At 42.5% G+C, this 18,900-nt stretch overlaps 1 protein-coding gene across 14 annotated transcripts in view; it reads right to left on the bottom strand.

Moving 5' to 3' along the window:
- Window positions 1–18,900, bottom strand: part of DTNA (dystrobrevin alpha) — a 221,835-nt gene that overhangs the window by 174,226 nt on the left and 28,709 nt on the right. For 2 of the 14 annotated variants that reach the window (XM_085572080.1, XM_085572081.1), the window contains exon 1: window positions 4,345–4,654. The exons of 7 other annotated variants lie outside the window; for them this stretch is intronic. Coding sequence is in view for 3 of the 7 variants with exons in the window: in XM_085572073.1 (XP_085428199.1) it covers window positions 4,345–4,361 (17 nt within the window). In the remaining 4 variants the exon portion in view is untranslated. Of the gene's footprint in view, window positions 1–4,344; window positions 4,709–18,900 lie in introns of those variants that run through there. 5 more of the 14 variants (XM_085572078.1, XM_085572073.1, XM_085572096.1 and 2 more) reach the window with 4 other exon arrangements.

Here is an 18,900-nt window from a genome sequence, read left to right as displayed (position 1 = left end):
CCCTCCGTGGCTTGACAAAGATCACAGGCACAGAAGCTGACTTGTTCCTTCCACTGCCCCAGTGAAGGTTATGTTCAGCAAACAGCTATCACTATGCCAGCTAATTAATTAATAAAGAAAGATTCATTATTTCCACTGCTTTCCTATCTCTTTATTACTCAGAGTATAATCCTCAAATCAACTTATAGAGCAAGAGGCCACATAATTGGTTCAGACACAGGAAGGAGACAGTAAAACTCAGTTTCCTGTAACACCCCCTGCCAAGAATGATGGTTTTTCAGGACTGTTAGGTGTTAGGCATTCTCTCAACTACCACTAACTGCAATTAGATGCATTTTTAAGCATCCTATTAGTGGGAAGTATCGCCGTGTTTCCAGGTAAAGTCACTGCATAACATAATCATTAGCCGGGAAGTTCTTTATTCCCTGATACACCAGGAGCTGGAATCTAAGTGCAGGAGATCTGATATCACTTGGACAGACAATTTGCTTGGGCTTCTACTCATGGGCTCAGAGGTGATAATATGGCTGCATATGACATAATTGCATTTGTTTGGGGGCTGGGTGGGTTTGTCCTTTTTTTTACAGAATTACAAAATTACAGAGTTGAGGCTTTCTACAGTGTGGTGCACCATACAGACTGTCATACTCTGCCAAAACAAATCACTGGAAGAAGAATCAGGAAAGGAAAATAAAGGAAATTGTATCACTATAAGATGCTTCTTCGGAGCTCAGAAAAACACCAGCACATTGTCAGGGAACTGTGGGGAAACAGTCCTTAAACTCTTTACCAACCAATTCCTAATGACACTTCCATTTTCTTATTTATGGCAAAATGACTACTGCAAAAAGCTTGAAGATGAGGCTAGAAGCCACGTTTTACAAAGACAAAAAAGATCATGACAGAAAGAAAATGGGAACCATGTCCTGTAACTGTAAAATCTAGCAAGGAGGGATTTTTAACATATCCTTGCTGCTGGTTTTAGCATGGTTTGCAAATAAAAAAATTGCAGGATCTATTAAAGGGGAAAAATGCTGCAAACCTATTTTTACCTCAAGAAAGAACGATGTTCTCAAACTCTCATGACCAAGTTACAAGTTAATGGTACAAAAAGGGAGGGACAGGACCAGCATCCTTGAGAAAGGGAGATGCTACCAGCCATGACAAAGCAGTGCTTCTCCCTAGGAGACACCAAACAGTCAGCTCCTCGAAGCAGGAAAGCATGGCATATGCTAGTGATGCTACCGTACCAGCATCAGAGCAGCATCTCAACCACACACTCAGTACTCAAAACCAGGAGGCACCAGCTTCATCAATGTTATGACCCCTGCTAGATCCCCCTGAAGATCAGCACCTTCATGATCTCTCTTCTCTATGCAGCAGCAAGAGGCAAGGGCAGGGGACAGGCTCCCTCTCATCGTCCCATCTCCTCTGTCTCAACTGCACTTCTCCATTTCCCTGTGTGGGATTTTTGGGGGTTCTGGGAAATGAGGAAGGGAAGGGAAAGCCACAGAGAGGAAAGAAGACCAGAAGATCAAGAAGAGCGTGTCACCACCCCTAGCAACACCTTGTTACAAAAGCCTTTAAGAAGGTGATGTCTGCTTCTCTCTCCTTCCTCCCTGCCCACTTCCCAACAAATCCTAGTCACCTAAGGAGCACAAGGCTGGTGAGGGAGAATGGGGCAGGGAGAGGAGGGCAAGCAGAGGAAAGAGGTTCTAGTCCCTGTGTCACGTCCAGATAAAGCTATCACACCCTTACCCATAAACCTCACTCAGTATCACACTACTGTGTAGTACCATTATCACTAAGCACATGCAGTATCACACTCACCCTAATCAGGAAAAATTCACCCTAACAGCTAGCCAAGGATTTTCCACTTCAGTAAATATGACAACCTTATAAGAATTTGGAATTTGTATCAAATGCACCTACATTTTCTATGGGAAAATATCACTTTTATTGAACGTTTCCCATTTATTGCTAGCACAATTGGAAAATATTATTTCAGGTGATTTAGGTGTAGCAGAACACTTTTTAAAGTCAATGTAATACCACAATGTACTTCTTTACCCTGGGAACATCCTGTTCTGGGGTCAGATGCTCATTCCCTTCCAGGAGGCAAGGATTTTCAGGCACCTTCACATCCCAGAATTCAAAGCATGTTTCTTTGTGACAAAGCTCTCCAGTGCCTCTTGGACATTTAATTATGGGAGAAGGGTCTCAGATAATGAAATGGGAACATCATGCTCCTGAACTATAACTTCTAAAAAGCAATACACTGTGGTAGGGAAATGCAATTAAATTTTGAACTGACTCAGGAATTTCCCATGGAACATTAATTCTATTTTCTGCTCACCTCTGAATGTCAGTCTATTTTTCTCTTTCAGTTTAGGAAGCTTATAAAAGGTGCAGTGAACCCCTACTTCTAAATCTGTGGATTCTCCCTCCCTCCCTGGGGAGGCCATAGCCATGGGAAGAGTGCATCAGCAAACAGAAGCCTATTGTGTTAAACCTTATCAGAGGTGATGCCTAGCCCAAGAAACTGCTATCTGGACACCCAATACAGAGAAATAATAAAGGTGTTTCACCCCCTTCCAACTCCTTCTGGTCTGCAGGGGTTTTGAGCTCACATGACTTGCCTGAAGCTGCACAGAACTCTGCAAGAGCCAGAAACTAACCACAACTTCACCCAGACTCACTGCAAGTTTTATTCATCTTGACATTTTTTGTCTCAAAGGCCTTCGACTTCAATACCTAAACAAATATTACAGTAATTCCTTGATGCAATGTAAAAAAAATTCCTTCATGTAAGCAATCATTTGGCTGGAAATTTAGCTCAGGACTGAAGTGTTGAGCTAGTCAGTTACTTAAAAGAACAACTAGCTACTACACACTGTAAAAGAACTGGCTTGGATTTCATTTCTCATCTCTATATCTGTTTTTATGCCAGATTTACCTTAAAGGTTATCTATCTCTTTCTTCTCCATCCCCCACATTTAATCACACAAAAAACACTTCACAGCAGATTTGCTCACCCAAACATGTTTTGCAAAAAATTCAGGCAAGCTGACCAACAGGGGTGAACTCCATCAAATGGCAGAAAGATACCAAAAGACACCAGATACATCATATTTCCCTGAAACAGAGGAACTGTTTCTATTTTAGTTCCCCCACTTTCATATATTTTGCACGACACAGACTGCCATTATATGCGTCTCTTCAGCACTGATATCTATAACCAAAAATGTCAGGCGTCTCAGTTATCCGCAGACAGCACCTATTTCCTATGGTTATTATGGGCAGTACTAACACGTCAGGAATTCAGAGTATGTTTGGGTGAACTGACACCAGATCCGAAGTTAGGAGCTCCTCTACTATGAGTGGAAAACACACATGCCCCAAAAAAATGGTAAAAACAATGTTGGCATTTAGACAACACACACTCAAAGCCCGAATTCAGATGAAACTCTCAGACTACAAGTTCTTGCTATATAACAAATATTACACCTAAGTTTCAAACGAGTTGCTGTATTTTAAGATCCTTTTGGGTATAGGAGCACATCTTCAGCAGAAATGTTTGAGAATCCGCCTGAAAAAGATACTGATCAATGAGGAAATGTATCTGCCAGATACTGAAATTACTTCTAATAAGTTCTAGAAAAACATGATAGCCTGAATTTCCTTTTTTTTTTTTTTACTCACAAATTCACTACTTAAATGAGGACTACCAGGGGACTGCACATTTTTAAATTACTTCTAGAAGGACTTTGCTCAAAGAAAACGATAGCCAAAATGTTTGGGGTTTTTTTTTTTCCAAATAAATCAAACTTCCAGTAAAAGCATTATTTGGGAACAAACAAACCAAAAGGTTAAATTTAAATAACCCTGTGCTGTGATAAAATTCACCTATGAGGAAATAGTTTGTAAATTAAACCATGGCCAAACAAGCAAGCACATATTGATTACATCCCCTCTAACATGGAAAACAACTCACTTTTTAACTTTGTAATAACAAGCAACATTTCAGACAGCATGTCCCACTAACAAAGAGCAAAGGTATGTAACAAAAATAATCTGTTAGGAAAACAGCACTCCAAACTATAATGACAAAATAAAGGCCAAGATTCCCTAGGTATGCCAAGAAAAGTAACCCTGTGAGTTAAACACTTCAGAGAGAAATAAAGTTCCAGTGCTCTATATGGAGAAAACGGGAGAATAAATCGCCCGGGATAAGCATTACTGAAGTATCCACTTCATCCTAAAGGAGCTGCCAGAGTGCTCTGAAGGCAGCAGGAAACCCAGAGGAGCCACCCTAGCAAATGCAGAGGCAAGCTTCCTACTTACCCCACTGTATGCACCATCTCTTTCGCCACTTTAGTAATTCCCAATAATCCAGAATGATGTTATTTTTTTAGGGAATATTACAGCTGCTAGAGGAGACAGAGGCAAGCTGACAAGCCGAACTGTGCGGGAAGCCAGGCAGAGAGGGATGAATTTAAACCTTGGCTCAAGATGCTGTGTATTCTGCGTCTATCTTTAACTTCTAAATGATTTGGTTTCACATTCCTCTGAAGTCCTGCTGGCAGATGCCTTCGTGCGGCTTTACCAATCGCAGGCACCCTGCCCCCTCTCCTCCTCTATCCCTCCACCTCCCTCCCTCCTCCCATCCTCCCAAGCTGCCACTCCACCTCCATCTGCCCCATCCCTACACTCACTCAGACACACTCACACACACACAGAGGGGGCTGGCTGGCAGGATTGATTTCACGGGCTTCCAGCCTCGGCTTCCAGCCCGCCCACGTCTGAGGGAGCCGCCCCTCCGCGCCGCCGGGCACCGGGGCCAGCGGCCGGGCGAGCAGCGCCTCAGAGCCTTCGGAAATCGGGGCAGGTACCTCAAATCACAGCTTGTGCCCACTCAGGCAGGGCCCCTGAGCCCCGGCGCCACGACCAAGCTGCGGTCCTTAGCGGGACCCCCGGGGCACATCTTCCGCAGGGCATCCCGGGCAACACGAGCTAGGGGGCTGGGGCAGGGCAGCGATTCACCTGCTGCTGCACGGGGGCTCGGCAGAGACCCGTGTCTGCAAGCTTGCAGCACTCCCGACTGCACAGGCAGCTCTATGGAGGAAGACCGTTTAATTAAAAACAAACAAACAAAAAAAACCCCACCAAAAACCTAACCTGAAATAAAATATATCATAAAAAGAAGTTGTACCAGATCTTGACTACAAGGCTTCTAAACTTCACTGTTAGTCCATGGCTCCTTACAGTAACAATGCATTGCAATGTTTAGACTGAAGTAACTAGACTACAGATTAATGATAGCATCCTAGGTGACTAAAGTGGGGAAAAACTCCTTCCAGGTAACTCCGTAAGTCAGTATCCCTACCAGAGGTTGCCAGTGTTGACACAAGCCCCTGACACTTAAGATCAGAGTTTGGAAGCAGCAGATTTTAATGCTCAAATGTGATACTGCCTGCCATCAAGTCTGCTTTCTCTCAGACATGGGTGGGAGAGAAAAAGCCACAAGACTTTATACAAAATGTATGAATTATTGAACACTTTCAGCTGCAACAGGAAAATACCAATTGCCAGTCACACCAATTCAAACAGAATAACCCAGTAAATGTCTCTCCTTTCTTGAAGTCTTCAGCCTTTGTCTGAGCTGCTGCCAAGAGGGGGTTGTAGGGATGCAGCCAAGCAAGCGGCGAGCACAGGCTGGGGCAGAGGGGGCAAGGCCAAACCCTTGGCTGAAAACACGCTTTGAAAACACCTTGCCAATGCCCAATTTCATGGGGCATTACACTTTCCAGAACGCCAGTGTTGAGATGCTGGACTGATACAGTAGTAAAAGTGATGAAGCATTTAATTCAGGCTAATGAAGGAAACCGGTCAAACTTGGAAAGGCCTCAAGGAAGGGGTAAAATATCAGCCAAAGGGCTGTATCACAGGACATATTAAGAAAGTCTCAATACCTCCTGCCTGTTTGACAACATGCATAAAAATAAGTGTGTTTGAGAACACATATAGCATATACAGTCTGATAAAAAACAGTTACTCCACAGTAGTTTTCATGGTCAGTCTGCATACCCTGAAAGGGAAGAGCTCTTCTTAACTTGGACTGAGCTCAGGTTTGTGGGCCTGGAAGTGTTGCCAGCAACACAGAAACATTAAATAACAAATCAGCTGACAGCTCCTGAAAAGTTGAAAGACTTCTTTTGATTCATTAACATTTGTTACTATTAGCAAAGCCAGACCCCATAGTATTCAATACCTGCCTTCCAGAGCGTGTTAAAAACTCCAGCTAAACATGCCATGGACTTCCCGCTAGATGAGGAATAAGTCACTTCACTGCTTTTTCTCAGGATTCCTGATAGAACAGTTCAGGGCATGTGTCCATTATTCAGGTTGAGGAGCTGCAGTGAACTGCAGGAAAGCTGCCTTGTCTGGCACTGCTCTCTGAAAGAGCCACCTCTAACACTGCTGGCTTATAAATCCCTCAGAGCACAAAATAGAGCCAGAGAATTCCCGTTCAAATGGTGCAACTTCATATAATGCAATATGTACATCAAGTAATTCTTTTTCCCAATTGTTTGTAACAATGTCAGCCTTGAAGGGCAGACAATCACTAGAAGCAGAGACCAACTGTTAACATTACGTTTTAAAAAGCAGTGCTTAAGATGCTCAGAGAGACAAAGGAACAACGTAAAGTCTTTGTGCTTTTGTGGCTGAGGGCTCCTTTCTAATTAGGGCAACAAGGAAGGAAGAAAGAAGCTCCCCGTGGAAGAAGGTGCGATGGACAAATGTGGTGATTTAGAAATGAAGTCATGAACAGGAAGGATTAGGACTGAGCTGTTTATAGGACTTCTAACTACCTCTGGAGAGTGCTTAAGTGTTAGGGAAAACAATGGCAGGGAAGTACAAGGAAGTACATCCACGCTTTTATCTAAGCTTGTGTGTTTCCCTTAGCAGATACAGAGGGAAAAGAGATTTGGCTTTGAATCCTCTAAAAGGCCTCTGTTTGCTTCCCATGCCTCCTAAGAGGGTATTTAAAAACCTAAGAGTATGGGAGGGGGAAGAGCTTTGGAAAATGATGCTAGAAGTTACTGGGAAACCTTGGATGTCAACATGGACAGCATGATCCCAATCCCATGAATGAGACAGCCAGAGGTCATATGTCCACTATCTGTATCACACAAGCCAAACGAGAAGACAGGTGTCTAGTTTCCTCAGATGAAGAGCTGTGCAGCAATACCAGGGTCTAATGTGCAACACAAAGTGTACAGCTGCAAGATTTACCACTGCTGTGACAGGGAATACTACTCTCCCAGCAGGGTCTGTTGCTAAAACCAGCATCAAGTGAAACACATCACAGACTTCTGTGGCATTAGATTTGAGATCTATGAAAACATATTAATAGTAAGTTCTTGCGGAGGAGTGGGAGCTCGAGTTGGAGCTGGCATGGGAGCAGACAAGGGAGTGGCAGCGAGGGGAGAGTAATTTGGTACCAGTGACAAGTGTAAAGAGGTAACATGTTTGGAACCATGTGACTTCCTACCCATTCCAAATTTAGCCAAGTGCCTAAGAGCCATGATCTGTCCCTTCATGTTTTGCTATTTTTAATGCAACAGGAAACAGAATTTGCTCTTTGTTTCTCCTTGTCTGTCAGTGTCTTCAATTCATTAGTCTTGGCAGTCTTAAGATTTGGGCTTACTGGGACAAGCAACATCTTCTATCCTACGGGCTTGATCTTTCTAGGTCTTACTCAAGAGTATTTCTTCCTCTTTGGAATGATCTTGTTAACCTCTGCAGATATTTCAGCACAGGTTTGTCCAAGAGTAAGAGCTCTGGAGCAGGGGCTGTAGTTGCACTGGCAGGCACATAGTTCCTGCACATTACAATGGGTTCAGCAGTGTTTATTCAGTATTACCCAACCTGCTCACCCCTCACTGCCCCAGCCAAGCCTACTCAGCTACATACTTATGCCAACAGGGCTCTCCAAAATGGTCCAGCAGGTGGGGCTTGGCCAAGTGTTGACCCATGTGCTCCTTCTCTCCTGCCTACCACTTTTTTCTTCCTTAAAGAGGTGGGGAGCAGCTATTGCAGCAGTGGGGACAGGGGGCTCTCGGTGGCAGCCCCCAAGCACCCACTCCCTTGCTGCCTTCCCACCACACAGCCTCCAACACAGCAGGATACACCTACCCTGGAAGGAAACCCAGAGGATGGACATGGGCTCAGTCAGGGCAAAACACTGCCCTGGTCTCCCAGTGTGGAGTCTGACTGCTCTGGGCACAACACTTCTACCATTTCCTTGGGGCTCACTGGGTAATGGCAGGCAGCTCAGCCACTGAACATGTTCAGATGGGTTAGCTCTGCTATTTGCAAGACACATGCATATTGCTCGAATTTTTGATAAGCATTAATAAAGTAAATGGCGAATGCACTTAGTACATACTCTGTGACCAATTTTGCAGCAACAGAGGATTTTCCGTGCTGGCTTTTCTGTTCTTAATTTTGATATTTCTGTGATTCAAGCCATAAGGAAAGAAGGGTGATCATCCATGGTCACAAACTGAAGCTTCAGGAACAAATCATATTTTCAGTTATTCCATTTTACTGAATAAAATAAAAATCCATTATTTACTTTAGAACATGTCTTTCTTTTTGCTATATCTTGTATTTATACTTTTGGTAAGAGTTTTTGGTATGAACTCATGGCTTAAACCAGTATTTATCATCATATATAAGCATGTCACATGTACAGGAGCCAGGATATAAAGACTTTGGCTTTATTCTTGTACACAAGAACAAAGTTTTAACATTAATCATGAAGAGTTAAGCAACAATTGAAAAACCCTGTGCCCTTACCTTTAGCAGAAGCATTTTCAAGCTCACTTGAAAAATACCTAAGGGGAGAACTAGAACAATTCTGGTTCCATTTATCTTTACACAAAATACAGAAAAAAGACTACTTTTTGTGAGGTACCCAAATTGATCAACAAAATTAGGATCTGAGATAAAATTAAACGCAACTTTTAAAAAATGAAATTTTGTAGGTAAATGGATAATTTTACCAGGCTGAAAAATATTTCTCTAAAAAGGAAAATAAACACGTAAACCTAAGCCCACGAAGTGCTGAGGTCTGGAAAAGTCTTTCAGGAACTGGTAGTGCTCCTGGATAAATAAAAAGGCTGCTTTCAGACTTTCCAATATCATCTATTATTTGTCCTCTACCTGAAAACGCTGAACTTTCAAGTTTTGAAGTGACAGCTATAGTTCATTTAAGTCCCTTGGTGAGCAGTGCACCTAATGAAGATTGTCTTCCTCAGGATTTATGATCCTCTACTATTTATTGCTTCCAACAACAGTAATCCCTGTTACCTTTACATTCTCTTGACCACTATACTGCCTCTCACAACAGGAGATCTCCCTACCTCCATATCCAGGTTCATGCGGACAACCTGCACTGCCACCTTCACAATTATCCTTTTAATTTCCCCAGGCTTCCATGATTGTTCTTTTTCTAGATACTGCCCTCAGTTATCAGTATTCCCAACTCCCTTCCACTTCCCCTTCGGTATTTTCTCCCTACCTGTGGAAAAAGCAGCAAGCAGGTTGTGCAGCTTCATTCAGAGCTGTGTGTGCTCAGATTGAGCAGCCAGCACAGGTGGGAGCTGCTTCAGGAGGGGAATGTTGTATGTTCTGTTCTTTTTTGGGTCAATATCTTGAATTCCACTTCAGGAGAATCAAGGAGAATCAGTATAGCTGAGATTTCTTCTTAGGTGTTTAATTTAGGTATCTAGTGAGTTCAAAACTACTGGCTTGGCCAGGACTGTGAGACAAACAAACCTAGTGTGATTGTGTTCCCTTAAAAAGCCAAACTCTGAGAATAAAATAAACAAACAACCCACATGCCAGCTACAAAGATTCATAACACAGTTTTTGCTCCAGCAGAATATGCTCTTTGTCTTCTCAATGATAAGAACCCTCTACTGCTTTAAAGACTTTATGTCTGGTGTAACCAAGTATACAAAAAGTAGCACACAGTGCTAATTAACAGAGCTCACTGCAGCCTGTTCTTGAAGAGGAAAAGTGAAGTATTTGTGAAAGTAAAGATCACAATACCAAAACTTGTCTTGTTGCAACACTCACTTGAAAACAAAGTCCTTATTCCTGAAATTATTATATATTGAGATCTTTGTTATGGAAATGGCTCTGTTACCCTGTCTCACTCTGGCACCTTGGTTTCATTGGAGTACTAAATTCTGCACTGAAAATGGTTTCCAGGAAGTTATTTACAAAAATGCCACAAATGTTCTCTCTTTAAATGTCCTCTCTCTGCCTGGACAGACAACCCCAAGTTTTTTGTGGAAATTCAGCCTCTGCATAAAGTGTGCATGCACGCAGACTTTTCAGAACTGCAAGAGGATAATATATAAAACAGATTCTTTCTTCAGTTGAGCTAAAAGTAGGAACAACCCCTTTTCATTCATCCCACATCCCACCAAAAAACCCTCCTGCTCTCAATACAACTAATTTTATTTCACCCTCCAGACAAAAAACTTGGAAAAGAACGGAAATTACTTTTTTTTTTTTTCTCCATAAAGAAAAAAATGCACAGCAAGAGCATAGAAGGAGGCCTGGAAGCCTCAGAAACTGCTAATGAGAGCTGGAGCATTAATATATAGGCCAGCACCAGGAGTCCCATCAGATGGGTTATGCAAGAGCCTGCCTCGCTCTCTGAACGCACCGGGGCCCTGCAGGGCTGCGGGAGGCATCCCGGCCGCTCCTTCCCGCTGTCCCGGCCGCTCCTTCCCGCTGTCCCGGCCGCTCCTTCCCGCTGTCCCGGCGCCGGGATCCCTCGGGCTGGGGACACAGGCACAGCAAGGGAGCGCTGATCAGCCCGAGGGGCTGCGCTGGGCCGGGAGCACGCAGGGCCAGACAGCCTGGGAGAAGCTTGTCCTACTGCTCCCTCTGCTGTACCCATCCTGTGCAGAAATCCCAAATGTCAGCGCCGGAAGCTGGATAAGGCACGGCGGCTCGGAGCGCGGCCTGGGGAAGGGACGAAGCCGCTGTCGATGAGGCGGAAAGCATCGCCACGCTCGGGAGATGCACGGCACGCACCTCTGCGCGTCCCACCCAGCAAACCGCTTTGGCTCTGCACCTGCCAGCGCTCCACCTGCGCTTCCAGAACTGGGCAACACAGGCTCTCCTTGGCACCATCACCTCGCTCTGGGACACCTATTTAGAGCACGATCTCACGTTAGGATTTGGATGGGTGTCCGGATCAGCCCCAGAGGAAGGCGCGGGAAGCTCCCTTGGCAGGGCAGCAGCCGAGTCCCACATTAGGGAATGCCGGCAGCAACACTCCCCAGCAAAGGGGGAACAGCTCACCCCGAGTCACATCAGTGCCATGCTACACATAAACAACAGGGAGCACAGGGTAAAAAAAAAAAGCAGAAAGGAGAGGGGAAAAGTAGCTTATGGTAATTAAGTCAATTAATCATGTGGTAATTAACAATCTGATTGTTCTAGAGAGTGGGTTTTTTCCTAACCAAAAACGACCTGAACACAACTGCAGTCAATAATCCCACCCTGTAACCTTATTTCTGAGGGCTAAGAATTTAGCAGAACTGGATACCACCTATGGAAGACATTAGCAGCTGCCATGAAAGCATTTGTTTGACTACAGGGAAAATTTGTACCCCAAGGAAGGTACACATTCTCAGACATTCAAACATTACAATGTGCTTTTTGCAATCTTCATAGCAATATTTCAGTTATTACACATTTTCCTCTTAGCACTAATGTATGGAAATCCAAGGTAGAGAAGAAATAGTTTCAAAGGAAGAAATGTCTCTCAAGCACTTTTTCTCTGAGAAGGTGCACACTCATCAGAATAGGGAGGAATGATGAGAACAATCAGCACCTTCAGGAAAAGTGGACACTTTCCATAATAAAAGAGGGGATCAAAGGCTGGAGTGCAAGGTTAGGGCTTTGAAAATTCAGCCATACACTCATCTTAAGCCTTCTAGAGAATCTCAGGAACTCTAAACAACTTGTACCAGAAAAAAAACCCAATCCTTGCTAATAGCAATCTGAGACTAAAAAAATTAATTAGTGATTTCTAGAAAGGCAGTGTTAACAGAGAGACTGCATTCACTTTTTTCCTCCATGCCCCAAGTATTCCTCCTATATTACAGAACATCTACAAGCTAATGAAAATACGGGAAACCAGACTTTATGATATAGCACAGTGATAAAGTGAATTATATTTAAATGTCAATTGCATCTATGAAATAGAGCAAATTTGGAAGAAATCCATTCAGTAATTTTAAAGTTGTGAATAATTAGCATGGCATTTTCAAATGCACTTGATCAAATTCATGACCTAATTCTGCTCTAAATTCTTTAATTTTAGTTTTTTGTGAAGCTATATGAGCCATGCAATACTACAATAGTATTAGAATGCTGCAGCAGCAGTGAGTCCTGTTGAAAAATTCTACCCTTAAATGAATGACTCCAATAAAAGAATGGGACATGGCAATTTGGGTCAGAATGACGCTCATTCTTTTCAAAGGCAGCACTCCAGATCTTCATAAATGCAAACAAATGCAGTTTGACCTCAGGACTGACACAATGTACCTAATTCCAACTGCCTAAGTTATATGGCTAGACGAAGCTGGACTGGAGCTGAAATATAACAACTTCCAAGGTAAAACTGAGATACTGTAAAACATTTTATCTGTAGTAAACCAGTAATACTTACAGATTATTTTGACATTGTCCTCTTGAGTTTCATGATGAACAGCCACAAATATACCAAGAGTGAGGCACAGAGACCAAGCACAGGTCTGGTCATAACCTCACTGTCAGATGCCACAAAGCTGTTCCTTTTTATAGCACTTCCTTCCATCTCACTGAATTTGTAATATTTATCCCCAAATAAATTACAGGGTTGTTTTTTTTTTTTTCCTTTGTTCAGAAAAGCACATGCTTTATCCAAGAGCCTCAGACATTCCAGTGTAAATTATTTGTACTTCTTGCTATGAAAAGTCTTGCTCCAGGACTTTGTGACAACACTGACTACCTGAGGGAAATCAAATTAACAGCAGCTGAGACAGAACTATTAAAGGCATGTTTTCCCCTATGTACAGTAGTCTGCTAATGTATCCACAGGCACTGAGAGAGTGAGGATAAAGCAAGGACATTTCTCTGAACCATCGCTATCTTTCACATTACTGTCTATTCTTGTGAGGGAGCTGTGGATGCAGTGATATTGATAGGCACTGGGGTTCCTTGAGCCTCAACTCAAGCATGCAGATTTTACAGACATGAACACCATGAAGACAGTAGCTTCCAAAATAAATCAAGCAAGCTTTTTGCTTAAGACTACAGAGGTAACTGCAAGGTTGTTGCTAGTTCTGACTGTAGTGATGCAAAGAAGTGGCGCACCTAAAGTCCCTCCTCTGCCCTCATGCCTTCAGGAGGCACCATCCAGCCTCCAGAGAAGACATGGGTTTGGGATGGCACCCAGCCCCTTCCTGCACAACCCGCCAGGGCAAGATGTATTCATGCCCCCCCTGCATTAACTCCTCCTGCTCAGTGAGGAAGATGACATCTCTGCTGTTTCCAGAGAAAGGCAAGGACACATACACTAGCAAAATGCTCAGAGTGCCAGGGTCCACATTTGTACCTGGGAATACCACTGAAATGCAGGCAGGAGACCACCACATCATGCCCATGCTGCTCAGGCATTACCTGAGAGGTCAGTGGGGCAGGGCTTGTTAAAAGCCATGCTAGCAGTGAGACCTGACCAGGTCTCAGCTATGCCACAGGTTTGTTTGGCCAATTTAGGAATTGACACATTTACTTCCTCCCTCTCACTTCTCATCTGCTTTGTCTGCATAGCCTTCAGTGGTTTTAAGGTGGGTGTCATGTTTCTAGGTGCTCAGAGAAACTAAAACTTGGAGTATCTTTGCTTCCTGGCACTACTGGGACTAAATATTGAACACCATTCAAGTAACATTTTTATTCCATTTAGTGAGTGGAAAAAATAACTGAGTTGAAAGAAAAATGCACCTTGCTTCAAAAGCCTCTTTAATCAGCCCCAGAATCTGAACCAATGCTGAACATAAAGATTCAAATTTGGCTTAATGAAAACTGAACAGACCAAAAAACAACAAAAGAAGTCTTTTAACAAAAGGTATGGATTCAACCCAGCCAGTAAATAATTAAAGCTCCTCTCTGTTCCCTTCCACTTTCTATTTTAAGGCTTTTCATTATATGGGATCAAAGTCAGCTCGAGTTGGAGAGAGTTAGACAAATCCATCATGGAGACAGAATGAATGTATGATCTCATCCCCTGTGACAGCAGCCCAACGGTGCCACCTGTTTGAACTCGGCTCATACCACTTCTGATGACACTGGCAATGTCAAGCAAATTGCTTGAAATTCAAGGGAGGGGGGACACTCTCCACCCAAGCAAACAAAACAAAATAAAAAAAGGCAAAAGGCTGTAAATCTGACATGAGGAATGCTTACAGGCAGTCAGTGCTGCAAAAACAGCAGCCACAGAAAGGTTTCAGATCCCATGAACATAAATCACTCTGGGCCTCAGAAAATCAGTTGTATGAAGAAAGACTGATTTCTGTTTGGAAAAGAATCAATGAGAGAGCAATGCAAGACAGCTGTATAAAAAACTATAAATAATAAAAACAAGGTAAAATAAACATCCTTATTTATTTTCTCAAAATGAAAGAAAAAGAATACATTGAAGCCAGAAGACAAAATAATTAAGATATACGAAAGGCAAGTTAAACCGGGAGTTTTAAAACTGACAAGGAAATTTAAAAGAGATTAAGGAAAATTCTGTTCTACCTTTTGGAACTTAAAATGTAAGTTTACCCTGTGGAGCTGTCTGCAGCAAAATATAATTGGGACCAGAAAGGACTATAAAATAAAATATTAATTGGACTGTTAATGAATACCTGCATGTTCCCATTAGAAACTCAGCTAATTTAAAAAGAAAGAATACAATCCTTAATGAACCCTGCTTTTTTTAAGTAATAGAACACAAATATTTATACTTCCTGATACAACAATGATTAAGTGTCAGGGATTAAGACATCAGCCTTAAGGGGAATCCCCAATGATTAAGAAAATCCCCCTCTTGTCACATTATTCCGGAACTGTCAGCTGGCCAGTTCCTGAGCACTGTCAGGAACAATGTACTGGCCCAGATCCAACACACCAATGTTTGGTTAACACTAAAGTTCAGTCAAAAGATTTCTGTCTAAAATGCTTGTTTAAGGAAAAAGATGACAGCATTGTGAGTACACCATAAAGCTTTATTTTCTAAACCATTTTTTACTTTGACTGCCAGTAGCTAGAAGCACTTGAAGATTAAGGCAGCAAGCATACATCAACTCTACTTGGTTTGGTGTATAAAACCACTTTGGTCTAGATCTGGGTCAAGATACAGTATTTCACTTTGAGCTGCTTGATGTGTTCAACACAAACTTGACTTCAGGTCTGCCACTGTACCAGGCACATGTGCAGTTCTATGAGTTGCAGAGTACTCTGGCTGATTAAACCTGCAACTACACAGATATAAGAGTCAAACTGTAAAGTTATTTCAGATATATAAAAAAAAATCTCACTGCTGTGAAATGTATGCATTTCTTTTCTCAGTCTACTAAGATGAAAACAAAAAAGCAGTTTAGCACTTCAGTAGCTGAAAGAGCTATTTCAAAACATGCTCTAGATTAAGACTGCATGGCAGGACCTTTTCCCAGTGAGAACAGGCACTCTGGGGACAAGTAGAGGCCCCCAAAAATAATGTTCTCTTTGGTGACCTCATTAGCATCTGATGTGTAGGAACATCTTTAAATGTGTGATTTTCAGATCTACCTTGAAATGGCCCTTTAATCAAACTCACAAAATTACTTTTATTTGGTACCAAACAGATAAACAAACCAAGGTTATTCAGGCCCAATAGCTCTGAAAATGAAGGGGAAGAAAAAAAAAGCCTGTAATAAAAAAAATTAGACTGGAAATGTTTTGATGCTTTATGTGGGAGTTAGCTGTATGCAGAATTGAACTGTATTTTCTTGGTTTAGCTGAACTAAGCTGTACTGACAAGAGCATGCTGAATTAGATCCGGTTGTAACCCGAGGTGAACCTGCAGGGTAAACCTTACGTCACTATATTGCTGCAGTTCTTTTTTCCATGAGCAAATGTGGCTCACTTCCCTCAGTCTCTGAAATGCCATATCATGTGTGCTGGCCATGGGGCAGAAGTCTAAATAGAGCATGTTTGGATTTATTCACTTCAGGCCTCTGGGGCTGGAACTGAGCTACTGGGAGAGCCTGAAATAAGACTACAAAGGTATGAAGGAGGCAAATGTGAATGTAATGGGGTGTTAGAATGCACCCTGTGTTTAAAGACATTTACCTACAATTCTGCCTTGTACTTTTCAGGGCTTGTACTTGCCAGGGCTTTCGCTTGTTCAAGGTAAAACCAACACCTCGTTTCTTTCTCAAAGCCATATAGGGACAACTTGCTTTGCATTGTGGGGTAAATGACCCTAACAGGTGACAGTGCCAAGCCCTTCCTGGCTACAGTAACAAATACTTAATTTCTACAGCACCATCCACACAACTTTGCAGGATAAAATACAACTCTCTGCCGAGACCCTGGCAACTCCTTAGCATGAAGACCAACGAACACAAATGGTACTTGTCATGACAATCCCCTCTGCCAAACTTGGGTGACCACATCACTGCTTCAGAGAAGTAACTGAGCAGATAGAACTGTTTAAGCTCTACCTCAGAGCCAGCCCTACAAAACGTGCTCTGTGTTCCATCTTCAGGCATGTTGCTAAGCACAAAACTACCCTCTCTTTGTCAGAGCCAGCTGGCAGCCTCAGAGGCACAAGGTAGGCGGGCACATAACCCTCTGTTTTCTCAGTGCCTGATGGCTCCTTTCTTTGCTAGCTTTATCCCTGACTTTCTGTGGCATGGCAGACCACATAGGAGCCCTCCCTGAATTAATCCATATATTTGGAGAAAAAGCAACTCTATTTGCAGTTGTGCTAGATAGATAATAGACCACTGTCCACAACACAGGATCTTTACCTGCAGCCCTTGGAAGGAGTCCACTGCCTGCTCAGTTGGAATGGTAGGAAACTGTAAAAGGTTTTCCCTTTGTTAAGTGCTATGGTGCTAAATGTTATTTTCCAGCTGTGTATAATTATTTTTAAAAGAACTTCAGGCACATGATCCTGATACTGATTTTTCTTCAGCTCGTATGCAATGGAGACACCATGATTTTGTTCAATAAAAATATAAATCTCCATGTAATTTCATCACTTCAGGCCTTGAATAACTGGAAATCCTCCTCCTACAGAATTTGTCATTATTTCCTCTCTTTGAGTTCAATGCAAGAAGTGCACAGCTAAATTATGCAGGACTTTAAACTTACATAACTGTTTGTAAGATAGAAGAACATAAAAAATAAAGAAGCTTTAATAGTTAGGAATATAGAGAAGTTCAACATAGAACTGAGGAAAAAATGATTTATCATTTGTTCTTCAGGTAGACAGGTTTACTAGTATTTAATTAGTAAAAATAGAAGTAAATCTGAGAATATACTGTCATTTCCTTAGACATATAGAAACCAAGACCTGGCAGAACTAACCATGAAGCAGCTACCTGAAAAAACATCAATACAATATGCAGAAAAGTGTGTTTACATTAACAAATCACCCATCTCTTGACTTAGGTGTATTTATATTAAGAGATCTCTTGCCTTAGTTTCTCCTCTTGAACAGCAGTGGCGTGACAAAGGAAACACCAAAGGGGAAGCACCCACATGGCTCACTGATATCACTTGCACACAATCTTGAGTATCAGACATCCACAGCAAGCATATGTAATTCCTTTCACTACCTACCTAGCAGAAGGCTCATCAACAGTCGACCCTGTATGCCTTTTGGTAGTATGCATTCTCATTTCCTTGGAACAGAGTCTCACATTACCCAGGAAGCTTTCTGCTCTCAACGCAAGAATCTGGAGGGAAATAAAACCCATCTATCCTCTGCCTTGTTTAGTAAATCTCTCTCAAACTGTTCAGCATTGCCTGTGGCCCTGCAACTCGAGCTCTTTGGCTCGCTGCTTGTGGGGCTCTTTAATCCTTTAGTTTTCTATCTAGATAGCTGTGGGCACAATTTGCCCAACCCCTGATCTCTTTTTCTAGTCCCTGATAAGGATCTTTGCTCTCACTTGTGGTCTCTCCTGCCTCTGCTGAAACAGCAAAGAGCCTTTTACAAGGTCACGTATACACACACCTTATAGTCAGGTGCTCTTTGGTTTACAATGAAAGCCACAGGACAGCACAAATGAACCTGAAAGGATTCAGGATGCAAGGTACCCTTGTAAAAATTGTACTTGGATACAACCAGAAACAGGGATGAAAAGTGTATTCCTTAGCATATGGTAGCTTTCCAGCATACTCCAAGCATGTGCATTTGGAAATTCTTGCTGCTGTTCCTCATGCAGATTACAGTTGGTATCGCAGGCTGAGGGACTATGTACAAATCACGAACAGGACGGGACTGCTGAGGAACATGTCTCAAGCTGTTTGTGTTCCAGCATCAGTCTCATTACATGGTTATGACAATGGGAAGATGCCAGCAGCTCACATCCCAGGCAGCAGACAAAGAACTTAGTGTTACAACTTACTTTAAAAGCTTTTTGACCAATCACACAAAGCAAAAGCATATCAACAGTAGTTCTACCCAACCACTATAACCACATGTACCTTTGGTTAAAACAATACTCGCTTATTTTGAATACAATAACTGTCTGTAAGCCTTAAGACACAATGTACAGAGCTCCATTA

This window comes from Lonchura striata, chromosome 2 (assembly GCF_050655825.1).
Source record: "Lonchura striata isolate lonStrDom1 chromosome 2, ASM5065582v1, whole genome shotgun sequence".
Classification (NCBI taxonomy): Eukaryota; Metazoa; Chordata; class Aves; order Passeriformes; family Estrildidae; genus Lonchura; species Lonchura striata.
This window is presented reverse-complemented; position numbering and strand designations above follow the sequence as displayed.